At 33.9% G+C, this 18951-nt stretch overlaps 1 protein-coding gene across 11 annotated transcripts in view; it reads right to left on the bottom strand.

The window, feature by feature from the left end:
- Window positions 1-816: 816 nt before the first annotated feature.
- The window catches only part of lap (like-AP180), a 33920-nt gene continuing 15785 nt past the window's right edge, over window positions 817-18951 (bottom strand). Inside the window, exons 4-17 of one of the 11 annotated variants that reach the window (XM_053759327.2) lie at window positions 18058-18078; window positions 15949-16051; window positions 15277-15444; window positions 14610-14748; window positions 13890-14035; window positions 13006-13183; window positions 12245-12301; window positions 11531-11714; window positions 9352-9492; window positions 8428-8715; window positions 7790-7898; window positions 5608-5707; window positions 4991-5062; window positions 4228-4469 (exon numbers count right to left, since the gene is read on the bottom strand). In XM_053759327.2, the coding sequence (XP_053615302.1) occupies window positions 4362-4469; window positions 4991-5062; window positions 5608-5707; window positions 7790-7898; window positions 8428-8715; window positions 9352-9492; window positions 11531-11714; window positions 12245-12301; window positions 13006-13183; window positions 13890-14035; window positions 14610-14748; window positions 15277-15444; window positions 15949-16051; window positions 18058-18078 (1814 nt within the window). In that variant the 3' untranslated portion in view covers window positions 4228-4361. Of the gene's footprint in view, window positions 4470-4990; window positions 5063-5607; window positions 5708-7789; window positions 7899-8427; window positions 8716-9349; window positions 9493-11530; window positions 11715-12244; window positions 12302-13005; window positions 13184-13889; window positions 14036-14609; window positions 14749-15276; window positions 15445-15948; window positions 16052-18057; window positions 18079-18951 lie in introns of all 11 variants that reach the window. The other 10 variants (XM_053759330.2, XM_053759333.2, XM_053759328.2 and 7 more) reach the window with 10 other exon arrangements.

The raw sequence follows: 18951 nt of genomic DNA, 5'->3' as shown, positions 1-18951 counted from the left end.
CGAAAGCCTTATGCAGTAGAGTTTTCGACAGAACAAGGACGATAGTTTTCTATGGGCTAGGGAACAGCTGTTCACTCCTAACAAAAATATATATTTTGAGTCCACATTTCTTAAGGGCAACACTGAAATACATTTCTTTTTCTAGACACAAATTGAAAAGTCTATCAGCTAATTAGTATCAGGCAAAATTTTTTTTTGTTTTATATAGGTAATTGACTACAATGGTGACATACAGACAGATGCGGTTATTCATAAGCTAGAAGTTTCCTTTCCCTTTAGATGAATAAGGATTTAAGATCCTTGTTACTACCAAAGACTACTATGAAAGATATGGTCAACTTTAGACTCTAAAATATTGCTCAAAATAGCTCGATACAAGTAGTTATTTGCTCGCCTGTATTAGAACTCGCATCTCTGCACCCAGTGTAGTCAAAGCTTTATCTAAAATCAGCTAATGATATACAAATTCCTTTTATAGACACCTATAAGGGCTACTAATACTGCAAATATACGACTAAGTATGCAAATATATGTCTGTCCCAGAGAACGCTGGCTAAATAAATTTATTTTTTGAAGAATTTGATTTTGAGACAGACCGAGTGCTTAATTTCAGATTAAATGTAATTTGTGATAGTATTGTCATTGGAGTTACGAGGTATAAACAGACACTCACTAAATATATACATATAATTTATACATTTAAAGTTTAAAGCTACAACTCAAATAAAAAAAAATATAAATATTTGGGCTTATGTAGGCTTCTGTGGACCCTTAGGTAGAAACTTTTGAAATTAAATATAAATTAAAAACAAAAAATAATATTCATAACTGATTTATTCCTTTCATAAATAAACTAAATCAAATACCTAGACGCAATAAAGCTAATTGATAAAGCGGCATATTTACATAAAAAGGATGATTAAAATTATATTGATAAAATAATAATAAAATGTACAACTTAAAAATTTAAAAGCCATACGAATTATAAAGAATCAGTTTTTACTGCCAAGCAGTGAGAAAAAACTTTCTTGAGACTTACGATACGCAGCACACTCTTAAATGCAATTAAATATGAGCCCTAAGTCAAGCACAATAGGTTTAAAATGAATTGACAAGAAATTATAAAAACCGGATAATTAAAAATAAGCCTGTTAGGCAAAACTAGACACATATTTAAATGTATGAGTGTGATTGTGTATCGTAATCATCGCATTAAGACCAACCAATCCAACACTATTCAGTCGTTCCGACCACACACCACGTCATCCTAATGTCACGTCCACACCAAGCCAACGAAAAGACAGGATGGTTAAGGGCACTCTCTCGATTAGACATGAGCGTCGGTTCAATTCCCAATTTTAATCTCATTATTTTCAAATAAATTTCACATAAATTAGCGGTGGATTGATTCCACAATATGTTAAAAAGAGATAGAAACACATTCGATGGCGTTCGTTGGCACGATGTGGACGTATCGTTATATAATACGCCCATTTCAACTTAGCTTTTAATAAGACGTATACAATATATTTGGATGTACGTGGCAAGCCAATTACATAATCAAATGACAAATGATAATACTTAAAATATGTAAAGTTCATAATCAAGGGGATAATTTCACGAAATTATAAATTATTGCACAAAAACATTCGATTTTATAGGGTTACCAATCAATAGACCTAACACACAATTTGAAAATGATATTACATATCATTAATTTGAATTCATAAACAAGGAAAACATCTAAATCATAAGTATATAAATAAACAGTCAACTATTAAGAGACATTTAAATTTTACATGTAATATATTCGTAGATTGCAAAATTTTAAAACATACAAAAGACAAGAAATTATATTACGTTTATGTGATTTGATTTATTAATCACATTAATTGAAATTCGGAATTTTTAAGGAAAACTGAATCAAATGTCTCTTAGACGGTCGTACATAAAGAAACAACATTGTAATTTTACATCCATACTATGCACTATGTGAACAAATATATTTACAAACGATATTTATGTAGATACTTTTGTAGGATTTTGAACTGTTATACCAGAATTAAGTCTATATCATATGTTTCACGAACATCTACACATTTAAGCAAATAGTATTCATATATTTGGATATCTTTCAACAATGCTATATCCTAGATACTTAGTTGCCAAAAGTTGCTACACAGATTCATAATGGCGGTGAAAATTTAATTAATCATTTATATAAAAAATAAAAAATTATATCGTATGTTATCACTTGCAGCGACATCATCATTCATTTAAATTTGGGACGATTACAGCGCCATCTATGGATAAACTACAATTTATTGAACACTAAATTATTTTTTACAATGGCAACATTTTATAAATTTCAATACTCTGTTCAAATCATTGCAATAAATAAATATGATACATCTTTTAATACTTCGAAATTACGTAACAGTCTTTTGAAAAAAAATTATCACAATTTTCACCTCATGTCAATACAGTAAAGGGTATAAATAAATTTAATGAACCATTTTAGAATTTTCAACAGGAAAAAATGGAAATCATGACTACAGGTATTATTTAACTACAAATAATACTTAAATAAAAAAATAATTGTCATGATGAATAAAAATAATGTGTTTGCACAAAGTATTGCCATTCTGTACTTCTTGTTATAACAATATATTTTTTCGAAATGTATGAATAAAAATTATATTGCAACTGTTGCATGTGGTAAGCACCTAGTCCATACATTCATAACAGCTGATCAATTTTCACCCGTAACACCTAATATTGATAACAAGCTAATGTGATAACTTCCTATTTAGTAATATGTTGTTTTGTTTTTCAATGATAAATACATTTTTACACAATACATGTGGTATTTTATTAATGAAAATCCACTTTTGTAGCAGCAAAAGCGATTCTTCAATGTTGCCATTTTTTATATTGCAGCACTGGATATTCTATCTCTTTCTATAATTTGGAACATGAGTATAGACACGAGAAACCAGTGAAGACATCTAATAGATCCTTAGGTATAGTTAATATTCAATTATATTTATACACTATTCATTGTAATATGTAATGTTTGCCCATCTATTCATACTAGACGAATTTTCATACATCGAACTAAAACTAACTAGAATTCATCTCATCTAAAGTGATAAATGCCGATTACGCATGAAAAATCAGGATGGCTATTCACGTAGATGACTTTTTTTTAACAAAAATCCAATGTTTTTAGAAGGCAAATTCAGTAATTGCGAATCGAAAACTTTTATATTCTTATTAGTATATCTTTATTAATAAGTTTGCCGATATCACATACTAAATTCACTATGAAATTTTTAACTTTTATTTAAATAACCTGTCTGTATTAGTAAGTTGCAATGTAACTTTAGCTAAAATAAATTATGATCTTTGTACAAAATATGGAATGTGATGTCTGTAGAATTCCGAAGGCGAAAATAAATTCATGCACCATTTTCATAAGAAATTTCATAAAAAAAATTCATAAGTCGATTCTGTTTGATAAAAGATTATACTAAAATAATTTTCTATTAAAAATAAACCATTAGTGTTTCTTTCTATAATTCATTTCAATACCGATTTTTTTTTTATTTCCATCAAATGTTCATATCACGGTAAATTATATACCATAACTCAGGCCACAGAAATGAGCAAAACAGTAATTAAAGTACAGTCAACAACATATTACGGGAATAGAGAATATTACAGCAATGTTATTACGCTAGAATGCAGCACTAGGATTTCGTGTAAACAGCATTTTTTGACAATGACAAGTCTTCAATGATATTGACTTATTTGATACCGCCATCTCTATCGAATTTCGCGTAATATTCCCGCTATTGTGATAGTAGCGATTTTGCAATTAATATTGTTGCTGACCGTACATTTTTGCAATGACGTATCTCGAATCAATGCATGAGTATTCAAATGCTAAACGACTAATGTTGAACATTTTTCCTACTCCGATTCAATTTACCATGTTATAAGAACTAAATGTACGACTAACCAAAGCTTAAAACGGTAACTTTGAACACAGTAAATGACCTAGGAAGGTTTTATGAAAAGAGCGTCTTTATAACATCTTTTGCATGAAGTATGAAACACCTACCTGAGTTACACTTATTTGATTTGTAAAACGACCCGAATGCTTTCCGCTCACAGACAAACAAAAACATTTTTATATATCCATGCACATTTAAAACATAATTAAATTGTAATACATTTTCCGTAAGCCAGTACATTCGCGTACAAAAGTGTTGTCGAATAACACTTTTTCGAATAACTAAATTGCTGTTCGAATATTCGTATACGAGACCGAAGCATTAGGGTCATACGGTGCCAGTTTAACTAAATTGATTTGTGGTGGGTTGTGGGGGCATCGCGGGCCGCATAGGCGGGCCCATCGGCATCATTGGAGCACCCGGCATCCCCATTACCATGCTTGGCTGTTGCTGTAATAATATAGTTTCTGTTACAGTTTGAATTAGTATATAATTATATAACTTTTGCTGGGCGCCATATAGTCATATACTAAATTCAATAATAAAATTCATTATAGTGAGTCTTTCGTATTACAATTTTCCACTTTTTCCCATAAAATAAAAAGATGATGTATGCATTTTTCTTTTTGATACAGAAATGTATGAATGAGACATCAATCGAGCTTGACATGCGAACAATCATTCACATCCAACATCCATGCGTAGAATCAACATATACCATACCTTCTAGTTGAGTACTCGATAGACATTCAAGCTGTTTCAAAGTCTATATTGGAAAATTAAGGAAAATATGTAGTTGTTTTATATGTTTTCTAAATTGTTCTTGGGAGAATGATCAAATTTATGTCATCACACGGTGACTAGACTACTCTCTTTATTTTTACGTTTTTCCGACTGTGGATTGGATTAAAACTAAAGGATGTTACGCTACCAAAACAAAGCAACAAAAAAAAAAGAAGTAGCAAACTTACCATCATATAATGCGGAGGGTGATATGTATGGGGCAAGGTGTGGGGCATTGGTGGGAGAGTCATGCCTGGGCCCTGAAAAAGAAATGCTGGCATGCTACGGGAGAAAGAAAAAAATAATGCACAAAGAAAATACGACTCGAGCGTAATACACTAGCATAGAAATAATTTTTAGCGTAAAAGAAAATCAATATGCAACAACATAAAAGCAAAAAAGGAAAGGTAAAATGGATTTTATCGTTTTTCCGTTTTAATTTCCATTTTTTATGAAATTATCTATTTCATATCGCTGTTAAAAACTTTTTAGTACATGTCATTTTGTTATGTTTTTGGTTTTGGCTCGCAGCTGATTAGAATTCATGCTACATTAAGTTAATAGAGATTTTTATATAATGTTACAAATAACAACACATTCAAAAATTAATAACGTGTAACGTCCTTACAAGTTTACACAATGTTAAACATAATATCAAACCGAACCAACTGAATTTATTAATATTATGTATATAAAATTCGATAATATACAAAAATAAAACTGTTTTTAGTTTTTTTTTTAAATAAATGAATTGTATGGAATTCAAAATCTCGCTGCAAACCAAAATACCATACCCTCATCTTACCATGGGTCGGTAGCCGGCTCCGGTGGTGGCCTGCATCGGCTGCGGACTCCAGGTGGCTCCCGGTTTGGACGCATTCTTGGGTGAGTTCCACTGCATCGGTCTACGTACAACAGGTCAACACATGCGGACTGTGTGTATGGGCTCATGTGGATTCAGTCAGATCGCATATTGTTTCATCTTATTTATTTAAACTTAATTGCACAAAATACAATTTTTAAAAGTACAATATGTGGACTCAATGCTGGAGGCAGTATTTAATAGTCAACCATAATTCGCTATGATAAAAAATATATTATCATATATTTTTCGCTATTAATGGAATTACGGGGACAAAAAATAATAAAATGAATTAGTTTCGATAGTATAGTTAAAACAGATGAATAACGCAATACATAGCAGGAAATAATTCGAGTATTAAGTAATTACTTAAGCAGCTATTTACCTGATATAAAAAATATATGTTTAGCAAAATAAAGTTTTACATTGTATTTATTCAAGAAAGCAAAACTATACTGAGATGAAACAATAGGAATAATAATTGATATTTCTCATTGGGATTGGGACTGCTATAATATCTACACGAACCCAAGCGATAATGAAGTGTCAAAGTGAAAGCATCTTCAACGTAAAATGTGCTGTGCACGTGTGTGTTGCTTTGCAAAACAAGCATTTTCTATGGCAAAAATCAAATATAATTTATAACAAAACCCTATTATTATATCACATATTTAGACATGTAAGTTGCTTTCACTTAGTAGGTCATCACTTAAAGAATTTTGTTAAACTAAAGGTAAAATGTTACCAAATTCATTCAAAAAAGTAACAACGGTATGCATAAAACCGAGAATATAAATATTGAAACTAGCTAAAAATAATCCACGTACACTTCACACGACAAGGTAAATAATGGAATGTGTTCTGGATAAAAAACTGTTTATTGTTTATTTTTTCAAACGTTTTTCATCCAAACCAGAAGCCTACATGTTTAAATGCTTGTGAATGAAAAATCGACGAATTTTATTTATACAGCCAATAACAAATATAAATAATATTGACTGTAATTTTCTAACAATTACTTTTGCTATTGACTGTACAAACACAATAAAAATATACATATAAAATCATTGCAATGTTTCAGTTACCAATTAATTTTAAATATTATTCCTATTTTAGCTACGTCTACACTAGCGAACGCTAACCAGACTTTTTTTATTAGAAGTATTTTTTTTAAAAGGCCTTCACAATCCTCGATTTGTTTTCATAGTAATTTATCAGCTCAGTATTCTGTTTCTCGCAATGTTGCTTGCACATAGAAGATTTAAAATTAATAAAAAAATATAAATCAATACGTATTATAGCTTGCCTAGGTTGAAATGACACCACCATTGTATTAGGGAATATGCATCTGATTATAAAGAGACAAGATCTGTATTTTAGTTTGTAATGAGTAAACTCAAGTTAAAATTCTGGAATCGAGCGGGAATTGAACCCTTCAATCCAATTCCCGATCGATTCCAGAATGTTTTAATCTCATTATTATTTTCAAAAATAAGTTAAAAAAATCAAGTTAGTTTTTATAGTGTGCAAAAAATACAAGACTTTTAAATCAAAATAAAAATCGGTTCAAAAACAAACGATTTATAAGAAAGTCATGTTAATTATATATAGTGTTTCTCATGTGTGGCCGATTAGTTCATATCGAATCTAAATTAAATTTATCGAATTGAATTAAAAGTTATTTAAAAAATAATGGAACAAATACGTGCCAATTTCGTATTTAGCAAAAACTAAAATAAATAAATAGAACGACCTATCGTAGCCACATGAGATAGAACATTTTTAAACAACTTTCCAGTCTACCTCATCCAAGCGGCAAAATAGGCATTATGAATGATGAGGGAAAGATTAACGCTCTGTCCCTTTTGTTTTGCTGTTTCGTTTCTCTTTCTTGTATGATCGTCAAGAAAGATATATCGAAGTTTCGATTTCTGACGGTAATTTAAGTATACACAAGTAAAAAACACGCAAGATGCGGCAATAGTCCGCATAATGCGTCAACGCGTCATTTCAACTCTGACAAACTAAAAAAAAATCGCAGCCATAAAAACTTCTATATGAAAGCAATCCAAAGTTCAGCCGCTGAAGAAATGACTAAGTTAAAAAATATTCGAAATATACTCACTTTTGAGCCGTGGCTGTCTTGTTGATGCTCAGATTGTTAGCCAGCTGAGCTAGGGAAGAATCCAAGTCACCGGTCAGCACTTTACCAGGTTGTTGTTGCGGTTGTTGACCTGCGGAATTAACTCTTATTTGTATAGCAGCAAAGGCTGATTTTCCATGACGCGTGATGAGCTGACGAACATATGTCGTATATCATATCGTCGAGATATGAGAAGTTTGATGATTGATGTAATTACAATACAACACTATTACGTTTTTCCTTTAAAAATTATGTTATTAATGTAAATAAATATGATTTATAATACTTTCAACTCGGATTCTTCAAATATGGATACGTACAAAATAAATTCAATGTTTAGCATAGGATGAATGGTGCATTCTATTCTAAATAATAAATAATACAACATAAATATGTACACAAATGTTATTATAATACACATACACAAAAAATACACAACATAAAAATAACCACAACAACTAAACGGGGCGTGTCTATTTACAATATTAATTACGCTTAAAACGCGGTGCGTCGCTAAATTAAAATAAAATAAAAAAAAAAACTGGTAAGCACGTTGGGCTGGAAAGAAAAGAAAAAAACAACAAAAAACAGCGTTCCATCTAGATTTTAAATAATCGAACCCATAGCTGCCATCGGGACCATCGGCTGTCGCGCGGGGGAGCCGAACATCATCGGTTGGGCCATCGGCATCGGTTGGGTCGCCATCGGCTGCGGTTGTTGGGTGATCGGTTGGGATTTGGCAGGGGAGCCCCCGAGGGACATGCGCATGACGTCCTCGAGGTCGTCGAAGGCGGATTTGGGGGGAGCGGGGTGCGCGGGGGGATGGGGTGGAGGCGGGCGCGCGGGGGACGCGGACGCGGCCGCGGGCAACGGCTCGCCCATGCCCATGAACGGATTAGCCGCCGCAGCTTGCGTCAGAAAGTATATACATTATAATCCAACACCATAAGAGATAGAGTATACAAACTAGAAGGGAGTGATGCCGTTGTCAATTGGTAAATGAAAAACAAAACTGTATTTCTAATTTTCTTTTTAAGACTAAAATACAATATAGATAAGTCGATATTTTGAGTTTTAACACTTTTGAACATAACTGTACTGCATTACATAAACAGGGTAACAAACTGATTACTCATTTCTGAATATCAGATAAAAAATATATTGAAAATATATAAACAAAATGTTATTTTTCTTTTTTTAATTGGCTAGTTGATCGGGTATAAAATCAAATGGATATAGGTATTTGAATAACCGAATATAATTATTAAATGCATCTTTGATTATTAATTTTTATTATAAAGTATCTGGCAGATTTTAATTTTTTTCTATCAGAAATTATTTTTGACTCCAAAATCCGTTACATCACAAAACATAACTGTCATACGAGCTCCATAAAAACAATTTCGTTTTAGACACAAAAAGTATCCGATTCGACTAGTTGAAAAGAAGCCAATAATTTTACTTTAGTAATGCAACAAACAGTTATATTCACACTGACAATGTCAACGGCAACACCCAGCGTGTGTGTACAGTAAGCGCCTCACCTGCAGTGTCAGTGTTACTGAAAACGTTAGAGAAACTGTCGTCGGTGACGAACGTGTTGCCGTGTGCCGGGAACGAGGCCCCGAACCCGTTGCTGTGCGCCGGCCACATCGGCTGGGCCACAGCGGGTTGTGGCGCCGCCGCTAGAATGTCACAATTCATTGTGAAGCCCGTATACACCTACCCAGTACCTAAGTTTTTCTTTATAGGTATGTTCCTTTTATATTAATACAAATCACACAGATTGAGCTAGCCCCAATGTAAGTTCGATACTTGTGTTATGGGATACTAACTCAACGATACTATATTTTATAACAAATACATATTATATATAGATAATCAATCAAGACCCGGGCCAATCAGAAAAAGAAAATTTTCCATCATGACCCGACCGGGAATCGAACCCGGGACCTTTTGGTTCAGATGCAAGCACTTTACCACTGCGCCACCGAGGTCGTCAATTGTGTGTGTATTATGTGTTTCGGAATAAAGATATTCTATTCATTTTTAAGGTAAAACATTTACAGCTTCAGCGGACTGTGGGCTTAGAAGCTCAACGGCTGAGGAAGGCACCGGGAAAACGGTGAAGAGAGAGAGAGAGAGAGAGAGAGAGAGAGAGAGAGAGAGAGAGAGAGAGAGAGAGAGCATTTACAGTTGACCAATGATGTAAAACAGGAGGTCCTCCGTTACCTATTTCAGTTATCTCAGTTCTCTTGGCTTAGTTTAAGTATTGCTATGTACAAAGTGTAGCCAATTTAAATGTAAGTTGTAGAGAAAAATGAACGATTTTTTTATTTATTTAACTTAGCTTTTGCCCGCGTTAAATTTCCGGGATGAAAGTTATCCTATGACCTTGTCAATACTTCAAACTAGATGTATGCAAAATTTCAAAAGATGCGTGAATGGATTGGATGCGCATAAACTATTCTATTGCTATAAACAGGTATTATACGCGTACGTACCATTTATAACCTCGGACGTTCGTTGACCACTTCGGTCGTTGTAACACGACCCGAAACGACCGGTGTATAAAAGGTACGTGCGCGTTTAATACCTATATTAAGCAATTAATAATGAAACGCGAACGTTTAAAATTAATTAAACGATTTTATTCCACTCCATATCATTCTGTAAATGTCGTACAGTCAACAGCACATGAACCTACCTAAAATCATTGCAAACTCGCCTCTAATATCGTGCCATAGAGGTTCATGTGTATGGTGCTGTTGTCTGTGCATGGTGTCGCGATACATAGCCCTGGCGGATACGCAATATTTTGTAGCAGCAAAATAGTGGCAATATTAATGGAGCGTTTTGCCACTTCGTCAATTTTTATTTATTAATAACAACAGCTTACATTGTATTCGAATATACTTAAACTATCTAAGCATTATGCGTAATCTTTTAGCGTTTCCTCATAATATTTTCCATCACCACGGCGTAAATTAATTTCTACATATATTTAGTAACAAATTATAAATATGTGCTTTTACCATCCCCATAAGCTTGGGACGTGCGTTTATTATACAATGTGATTGGAATATTTTTACAGCATAGCGTAACTGCGGGTATAGTTGACGTGAATTAAATATTTGACTGCCTTTAATTGTAAATTGTTACAAAAAACTCGATACGTTTTTGCTATCAATTTGAATAGTGTGTTCCAAGTGATTGTCACATAAAAATAATTAAAGTCACCCTTAACCGCAATTACTGTAATATAAATTAGTGTATTCATAACATTGTAATGTACTACCAAAAATGTAATACCTGTAACATTAATAGGTTATTAATCTATGTATGTATGTGTAACATTGATAGTAGTATTTGTGTCGTAGAGACAAAATACTTTACACTAGTTTAGATTACGTATTTCAAAAGCAATATTTCCCTTTTTCATATATTTTTTTTACTGAAACATAATAATTATTTTACCCCCCAAAATGAGAGCTTTATCCATCAATAGACAGTATATTTATATATATGAAATATCGAGTTCGAAAATTCATGTTAAAAATAAGGGGCTTATTTACTGGAGTCAATTTGGAAATTGACCACCACTTCGACTACTTGTCATTAGATGTCTGTAGGTCAAAGTTATGTCAAATGTGACTTGATATAAAATCTGACACCAGTATTAGCAATAGAATAAGACACTTAATAGAGTAAAAAAAGACTTACCTCCAAACATATCAGCGAAGGGGTTGCCTAAAGACAACAAATCGTCCGACGCCTTACTATTCTGGCTGTTAGTATCCGCTGGACTTGGCCCGAACAAGTCTACTATAGATTGGTTTTGATTAGGAGCAGCCGAAGATAGGAACGGATTGTTAGCCGCAGAGTTCGTTGGAGATTGCACTTTATTCTGTAAATATAAGGATTAAATTAGCGTGAAAGTGTGAAGTTGTGACCAATTACCGACAAAAGCGAATTTGGAACAAGACGAAGTCTCTGTAACCAGTACGAGGTGAATAGATAATTGAATTTAAAATGATATATTTTTATATCATAAACATTAAGATATACGAAATATGTGTAACCAGTTTGATATGAACAAGCGAGTCCCAACCATAGATGGATTTAAGCCTCGCATTTTCCCAATTATATTCTCAAGACTTTTTGGAAATAAACTTAAAATACAATTAAAGATATGTCATTTATTTGTTCAGCTTCAACAGATATTAATAAATATTAAATCAAATGGTCTTATTGATAATGAACACAAACTAACACACACGAGTATTATATACCTATTATGTATATTTCAACATCGTAAACAACACATTAGAGATGATCAACACAGCCCGAACAGATTAAACCACACCCCATAACCAAATGACAAACGAAAATTTCCGTCCCCACAAAAAGCGACCCAATTCTTTGTCTCTTTCTTACAAGTAAAACAGATATATCTTCGTCGCCTGTGACTTGATCCCCTTGAAATAAATGGACCTGTAAATGTTGAAATATAATTTTGTTTACAACATACGTATTTATATGCTGCTAAATTAATCGCATTAAACCCCTTCCACACGATACAATCAATTGCCCAATTTGATTGCTGATTGAATTGGGTACAATCTGATTTTCCGTCCACACGTTCACAACTAAATCGCCAATTTCAGTATTTGGTGAGCAATCCCAAATCGGGCGATGCCGACCACCCAAAGACCTTGAATTTTATATTTCGTCCACACGACCCAATTTGATTGTCACTCTAATCAGATTGGGCGTAAAATTGAGTCGTGTTTAAGTGGTTTTACAGGATAGAGAATTCAAACAGCATATACTTATATCAGTATGTCGGCGGGATGTTATGAAAGAATTCCCCCATCCAACTAGAGACCACTTTTAAAGGTTGCATACCACGAATTATCAAGTGCTGAAACAATCTAGCCAGTAGTCACGTAAAAAAAGCATTTTTGGTGACCCATCCATCAACAGACTAATTTAAATTTTTTTACCACGGGTTATCGCAGAAAATACAAAGAAATTAACAAGCCAGCGATCATTACAATCAGTGCTCGAATATTCTGCTATCATTCAAAAATAAAACATTCCACTTTTGAATTAGTTTGAAAAAAGAACAGCGACTCGCAAGTCACTAGAATATAATGACAAGAACAAACAATTATTATTATAAACAATGTAGTCACCTTATACTGGTTCATGGCGGCTTCTTCCTCAGCCAGCGCCTGCTGCGCCAGGCTGTCGTCAATGAACAGCGGCGCCCCGTTGGGCTGGTTGTCGAGGCGGCTGGACGCGGCCGCGTTGCCGAAGGAAGATGAGGTGGATGATAACGCGCCCATCACTGAGGCTACGTTCTTTTGGGCGCTGGAAACAAAATTGACATTTCATCTTTCGTTACAGAAGTAAACAAAGATTGAAGAACAAAGATTTGGAATCCTATGTGTGATAAGGACGCGCTGATAAAAGAAACCTCACACTTACTGGGTTGTAACGCCTAGAAAGCTGGAATTCGCGTAAAAAAATTTTTTTTGAAGATACTCCTGTGGTGATTTTTGAAATAGATTATTTATTACTTAATTAGGGTAAAACGTTTTCTTCCGAAAATTTTGTAAAAAAAATATACCTATTATCATTTAAGCACAAACCTTCTCGCTCTTGCCACTAGACGCGGGAGGTAGTAGTCAAAATCATGTCAGATTTAGAAGACTGACAACGACTTTGACGACTACCTACACATTGACAGCAATTAACACTCTCCAAATGACGAGTTAGTATTAGGATAATAAAGGATATTATAACATACTATAATACCGTGTCAATTTCAGCCTTGACGTTGGCAAAATCATCGTTTTGGCGAACGTGAACGTGGCGTGAAACAACGTGGCACGATCGTGCCATGACACAAAAAAAAAGGATTACTTGCAGCCTTAGCCAAGTATCAAACGCTCAGAAGCGATCCAAATTTACGCTTCGCTAACGCTTTATCGATAACGATAATTTGCTCAACAGCTGAGAGGGAGACAGAGGGTGAGAGGAAGAGTGGGATAGAGATAGAGAGAGAGTTAGTCACCTGGCGGTCTGCGTGGGTGTGTTGGCTGCGGAGCCCCGCTTGCCCTCGAGCGCGGCGAGGTGTCCCTCCAGCGCGTCCAGCAGGCTGCTGGGCGCCTTCGTCAGGTCCGGGATATCGCCCTTGTCTATGCCCACGTTCTCCGCCACCTGCACGCCGCAAACACTACCTTATATACCACTAGCGACCCGGGCTTTGCACGGGGTCATTGACTGACAAGAAAGTGATGAAAATAAATATGATGATGCTGTCTCATATTGACTGGCAACACTGTTTATCAACCAATCATTATCGTTCTAATTGATATTGCAATGGCAAAAAAAGTAGTATGAGTAATAGTACATTGTTCACCGAGAAATGAAATTCCCAGATTCGCAACACCCTGTATTTTGAGGAAGGAGATGTTGTAAACACATGAGTTGTGAATCGTACTCTCTATCGAGTGATACTAAGTGCTTTATACGAGACCTGCCTACGACGACAATAAAAAAAAATATTAATAATTTTCTTTCCACCGGATTATAATTTATATTATTTTCAAGGGAAATGGAAACAATCTGAAATAGATGATATTTAACAAAACCCACGACAAATAAACATGGGGACAGGTGAAACTAAATGAAAGTATGTAAAAAAAACATACCTTACCTGTATATTTATCTTGTATTAATTTTGATTAATGTACTTATTTTCATGTAATAAAGTTATTACAAACAAACATACCTTTAAGAACTCGCCGACCCTATCCATCCTGATGAGGAACTTCTTATAGAGGTCGAGAGCCTCGCGGCAGTTCTTCTTGTTCATGTCGAAGTATTTCTCCAGCAGGTTAATTATCCCGTCGTTGTAGCAAGCGAACAATCTAGAAACATTGAGAAAATAAATATATTTTTGATATGTAAAGTCACTTTCCAATCAGATTAACTTTGCAGCAATGAGTATGTAGTGAGAAACTGCGAGAAACTAATGAAACTTTTCATCATATAGTGAGATTTCGGATGAGTAGCACAAAGCAGATGATCTGAAGTGTGAATTGAGTAATAAATGAATAAAAAAGAACAATATATAATTTAAAAAAATACGAGGCGAATTTGGTCGATGTATAAAAATCATTCGTATCGAGAAGGTATTTGTGAGAAACGGCGAGAAACTAACAAGAAATCTATAAAAATTACAACTCAATCTTGACTTCAAACTTTCGAATAGTTACAATAAGAAACTGATTAGTTTTTAATTATCACATGGGATCCATGAAAGGCTAAAGCACAAACTGCCATTAATGGTCAGTTGTACAATTCAAATCTGGCATCTACCAGACTAGTTTTTTACTAAAACCTTGTACAAATCTAATGTGAGAAACCGCGAGAAACAAATAAGACTTTTTTATTACCTGATGAGATCTCGGAAGAGCAACATAAAGCACATGCTTATGACGCCATTGGTCAGATCGTTGGCTGTACAATCGAACTCCAGTAGACCGTCCAGCTGGGCTTGGAGAACTGGCAGAGTTTTGAGCAGTTTCTCTGCATTCATCATACGAAGGGAACCCTCCTCCTTTCTAAAAATACAAATAAATCCAATTTAGCATTGTTATTTATCTCATTTTGAACGTCGGAGCCCAGGGTCCGTTGTCTACTTCTTTTATCGCCATTCCGAACATCTTCGGCACACCTTGTTGTCAGGCCAATTTAGCATTGTTATAGTCAGCAGAATCAACTGCTTTGTGAATGCGCCGCGTTTTGCGCGTGTTCACTGCGATGAAAATGTTTTGTATATGTATAAATACCTACGATTTGGTAATCTTTATAATTTCCTTTGTTAACTGTGTGTGATGTAAACATGTTGAAATAAGTCTTCTTAGAATTTCCCTTGTCTTACTAATTACTAATAATAATGGAGAACTTCATCCATTCATACTAATATTATAAAAGTTTGTCTTTCACGTCAAAACGGAGCAACGGATTGAGGTGATTTTTGGCGTGGAGATAAGAAGAGCTGGAAATATAATATATACATAGGCTTGCCACAGATTACAGCTACATCATGTAATTTTGTTACTTACCCTCTCTTGACTTTGCAGAAATCAAAGGCAACAGTCCTGTAGGACAAGGCCTTCTCATTCAGGTACTTGGCGTAGCGCCGTATGAACGGCGACATGTCGTAGCCTGTGTGGAAATAAAAAAGTTAACAGTCTATGGTCGACCGCTCCCGGTAACCCTCATGAAGCTATAGGTAGGACAAGAGCCAATATTCCCAAGCATTTTTTTGATGCAAGGTATATTTATTGCTATCTCATTCATCGGTAGGCCGACTTCTCTTTCTTATGCATTGCATTGCGAGGTGCATACACGTTATACTTATGTATAACGTGTATGCACCGTATAGTTATACTATTCAGCGCGCAAGAAGAAGAGGCTACCGCTGAAAGGGATAGCAATACATGTACTTTGAATCAAAAAGCTCTGGGTCTGAGAGTACTGACTCCAATCTTACCTATAGCTTCCTAGTTTCCCGCCAATTTGACATTGACACTAAAGCGCAGCGACAAACCCATATTTTTTTAAATGATTTTTTCTTTTTTTACACAACAATCTAAATTTATTGCCTATTCTGTTATTTTATAAGGCCATTTAATGTTGTGTTTTAGCACAATAGACTTTATAAAGATATACCTATTGTTCATAATAAAGATAAGTTAAGTGACATTATTACACCTTAATGACAAACCATTTAAAAGCCTCAATGTGTGGTGCGAGTAAGCGTCGTGCATAGACCAAAACAAACATGCAACGTGATAGATAATGTTGCCAAGAGTCTATTTCAACAATAGTGCAACATATTAGCAATAAAATTCAAATGGCAATAAACTTCACAATATCTAAATGTGAGAATAAAAACTAACGACTTTGATAATGGGCTGTTTCGTCCCGATGCTCAAGTTTAATTGAAAGTAACTGTTTATGTTATTAAAATTTATATCAATAATTTGCCTTTACATTTTTGTAGATTTTAGATTATTATATTTCTATTCAAAATAATTCATATTATTTCTACTAGATCCTGACACTTGTAAATTATTGAACCATATCTTGAGCATGGGTTGAGTGTATTTTTCACTATGATGTGAAACAAAAATATAAGACAAATAGTCGACATATACATAAACACTCTATATAACATCTGTATGTTATACTATACAAGACCAATGATACAACAAAAGAAAATATAAACTAAAGATACATAGATTCAATTTAAACTTCTATTGTATTTTTTAGATCTATTGAAATACTTCTAACATATTTGTCAATTCGAAAAATAATTATTTTTAAATATGGATGGTAATTGAAAAAAAAAAAGGTATTTACGTAACCCAATTCATCGGTATCATGTTTCCTAGTACCATAACCGAGGAACGATACAGCAAGCACATACATGCCTATAAACAATGTTCGAATTAAAAAAAATAACGCTGGTGCAGACTGACTGTGTAATGTGTATGCGTGGGCGTTTATTGTATGGAATTGTAACGTAACAGATGCGTCTACGCAGCCAGCAACAATTTCATACAATAAACTCGCACGCATACGTATTAGGTCTACACCGGCCTTTACGGGTAAACGCTACAATCGGTGTTGTACGTGCAAAATTGCACCCCAGTCCCAAACATCAAACAAAGCTTAACTATCAAGAAACTTAAGTAGTTGAGCATATAACATTCTGAGTATTTATAGAAATAATATCAGAAAGAGATATTAGTTTACGATTCTTGTACATGCTTCAAGGAATAAAGAAAGATACTACTGTTATTGAAGGGATAAGCTCAAATACTTTCATTGTACTGTCTTTATGCTACGTTTACATGAACTTAGTATTTCGAAATAAAATACACGCTTAGTAGACATTCATTGCTAGCCGATTTATTTATTTTCGAAATTTTTTACAAAACAATTTATCAAACAAAAAAATATTTTAAGCAAGATTTCGAAGCTGGGAGTTAAATAATATAATTTAAAAAATATATACATAAAATGGACATGTTGATAATTGGGTTCACATAGCAACAACAGACGCCTAAGCTATTAATTACTAAGTTCATATAAACTGTGCACATGATTCTTACTACTCTACGCAGACGGGCAGTCACAAAGCCGCCATTTTGTTTTTAACTCACCAATCCGGGCACCGGCCGCGCCTTCCGAAAGCGATAGGAAATAGAAAATTTTGTTTTAGATACACAGTTTTTAGCAGGAAAAATATTTCATAAAATAGGGAAGAACTATGTTCGAAATGCGTGCCAAATTTTCATTTTCATGTTTCCAATTAGTCTATCTTGCCAATAGTTCTAACACATTTGAGGTCAGATTTTAAAATGCTAATTGTTCATTGTACCAGATCTAAAACAACCATGAAACGATGTCGATTCGGTTTTCGCATAGAGAAATAGATTAAAACAATATTCATCTTGTTTGTACTGTACTTTGTAAACAGTCCTTTGTTCACTGTACTATTTTTTTTGACAGCTACATAATGTAGACTAAAAAAATATTTGTTACATGTGTATTAGAGACCTATGACTTCAATATACTTAACATACTTATGACAGTAATGAAATTTAAAAAAAAATGCAGTCTCATTGCGTGGGTACAATTAAAATAGCATTCATAGTTACAAGTGGTTCTTATACACCCGTACCCCATGCTTTCATTCAAGTCATAGCATCACAATTATAATTGTGCAAAAAGGAGACAAGTTATCAAACATGACAATAGATTTTTAATGTCATATACACAATACACATATCAATAGTAATGTGAATGACTAAAGTTGTTATTAAAGTAAACAAATATGCGTATATTTAAGTCTTATATTATTACTAGCCCGTCCCTGCTTCGCTCGGGTGGACCACCACTTAATGTATATAAAAAAGATAACAGCCTATTCCTACAATTTCATCAAAATAGTAAAACCCGTTTCGGTGGAGATGGTAACTAACTATTACACGAGAATTTTATATACTTATTAGATTTTAAATAAGTCTTCATAAATCTGATAGTAAAATTCAATT

Source organism: Plodia interpunctella, chromosome 19 (genome assembly GCF_027563975.2).
Source record: "Plodia interpunctella isolate USDA-ARS_2022_Savannah chromosome 19, ilPloInte3.2, whole genome shotgun sequence".
Classification (NCBI taxonomy): Eukaryota; Metazoa; Arthropoda; class Insecta; order Lepidoptera; family Pyralidae; genus Plodia; species Plodia interpunctella.
Note: the sequence above shows the minus strand (reverse complement) of the source record. Positions and strands in the feature narration are given on the sequence as shown.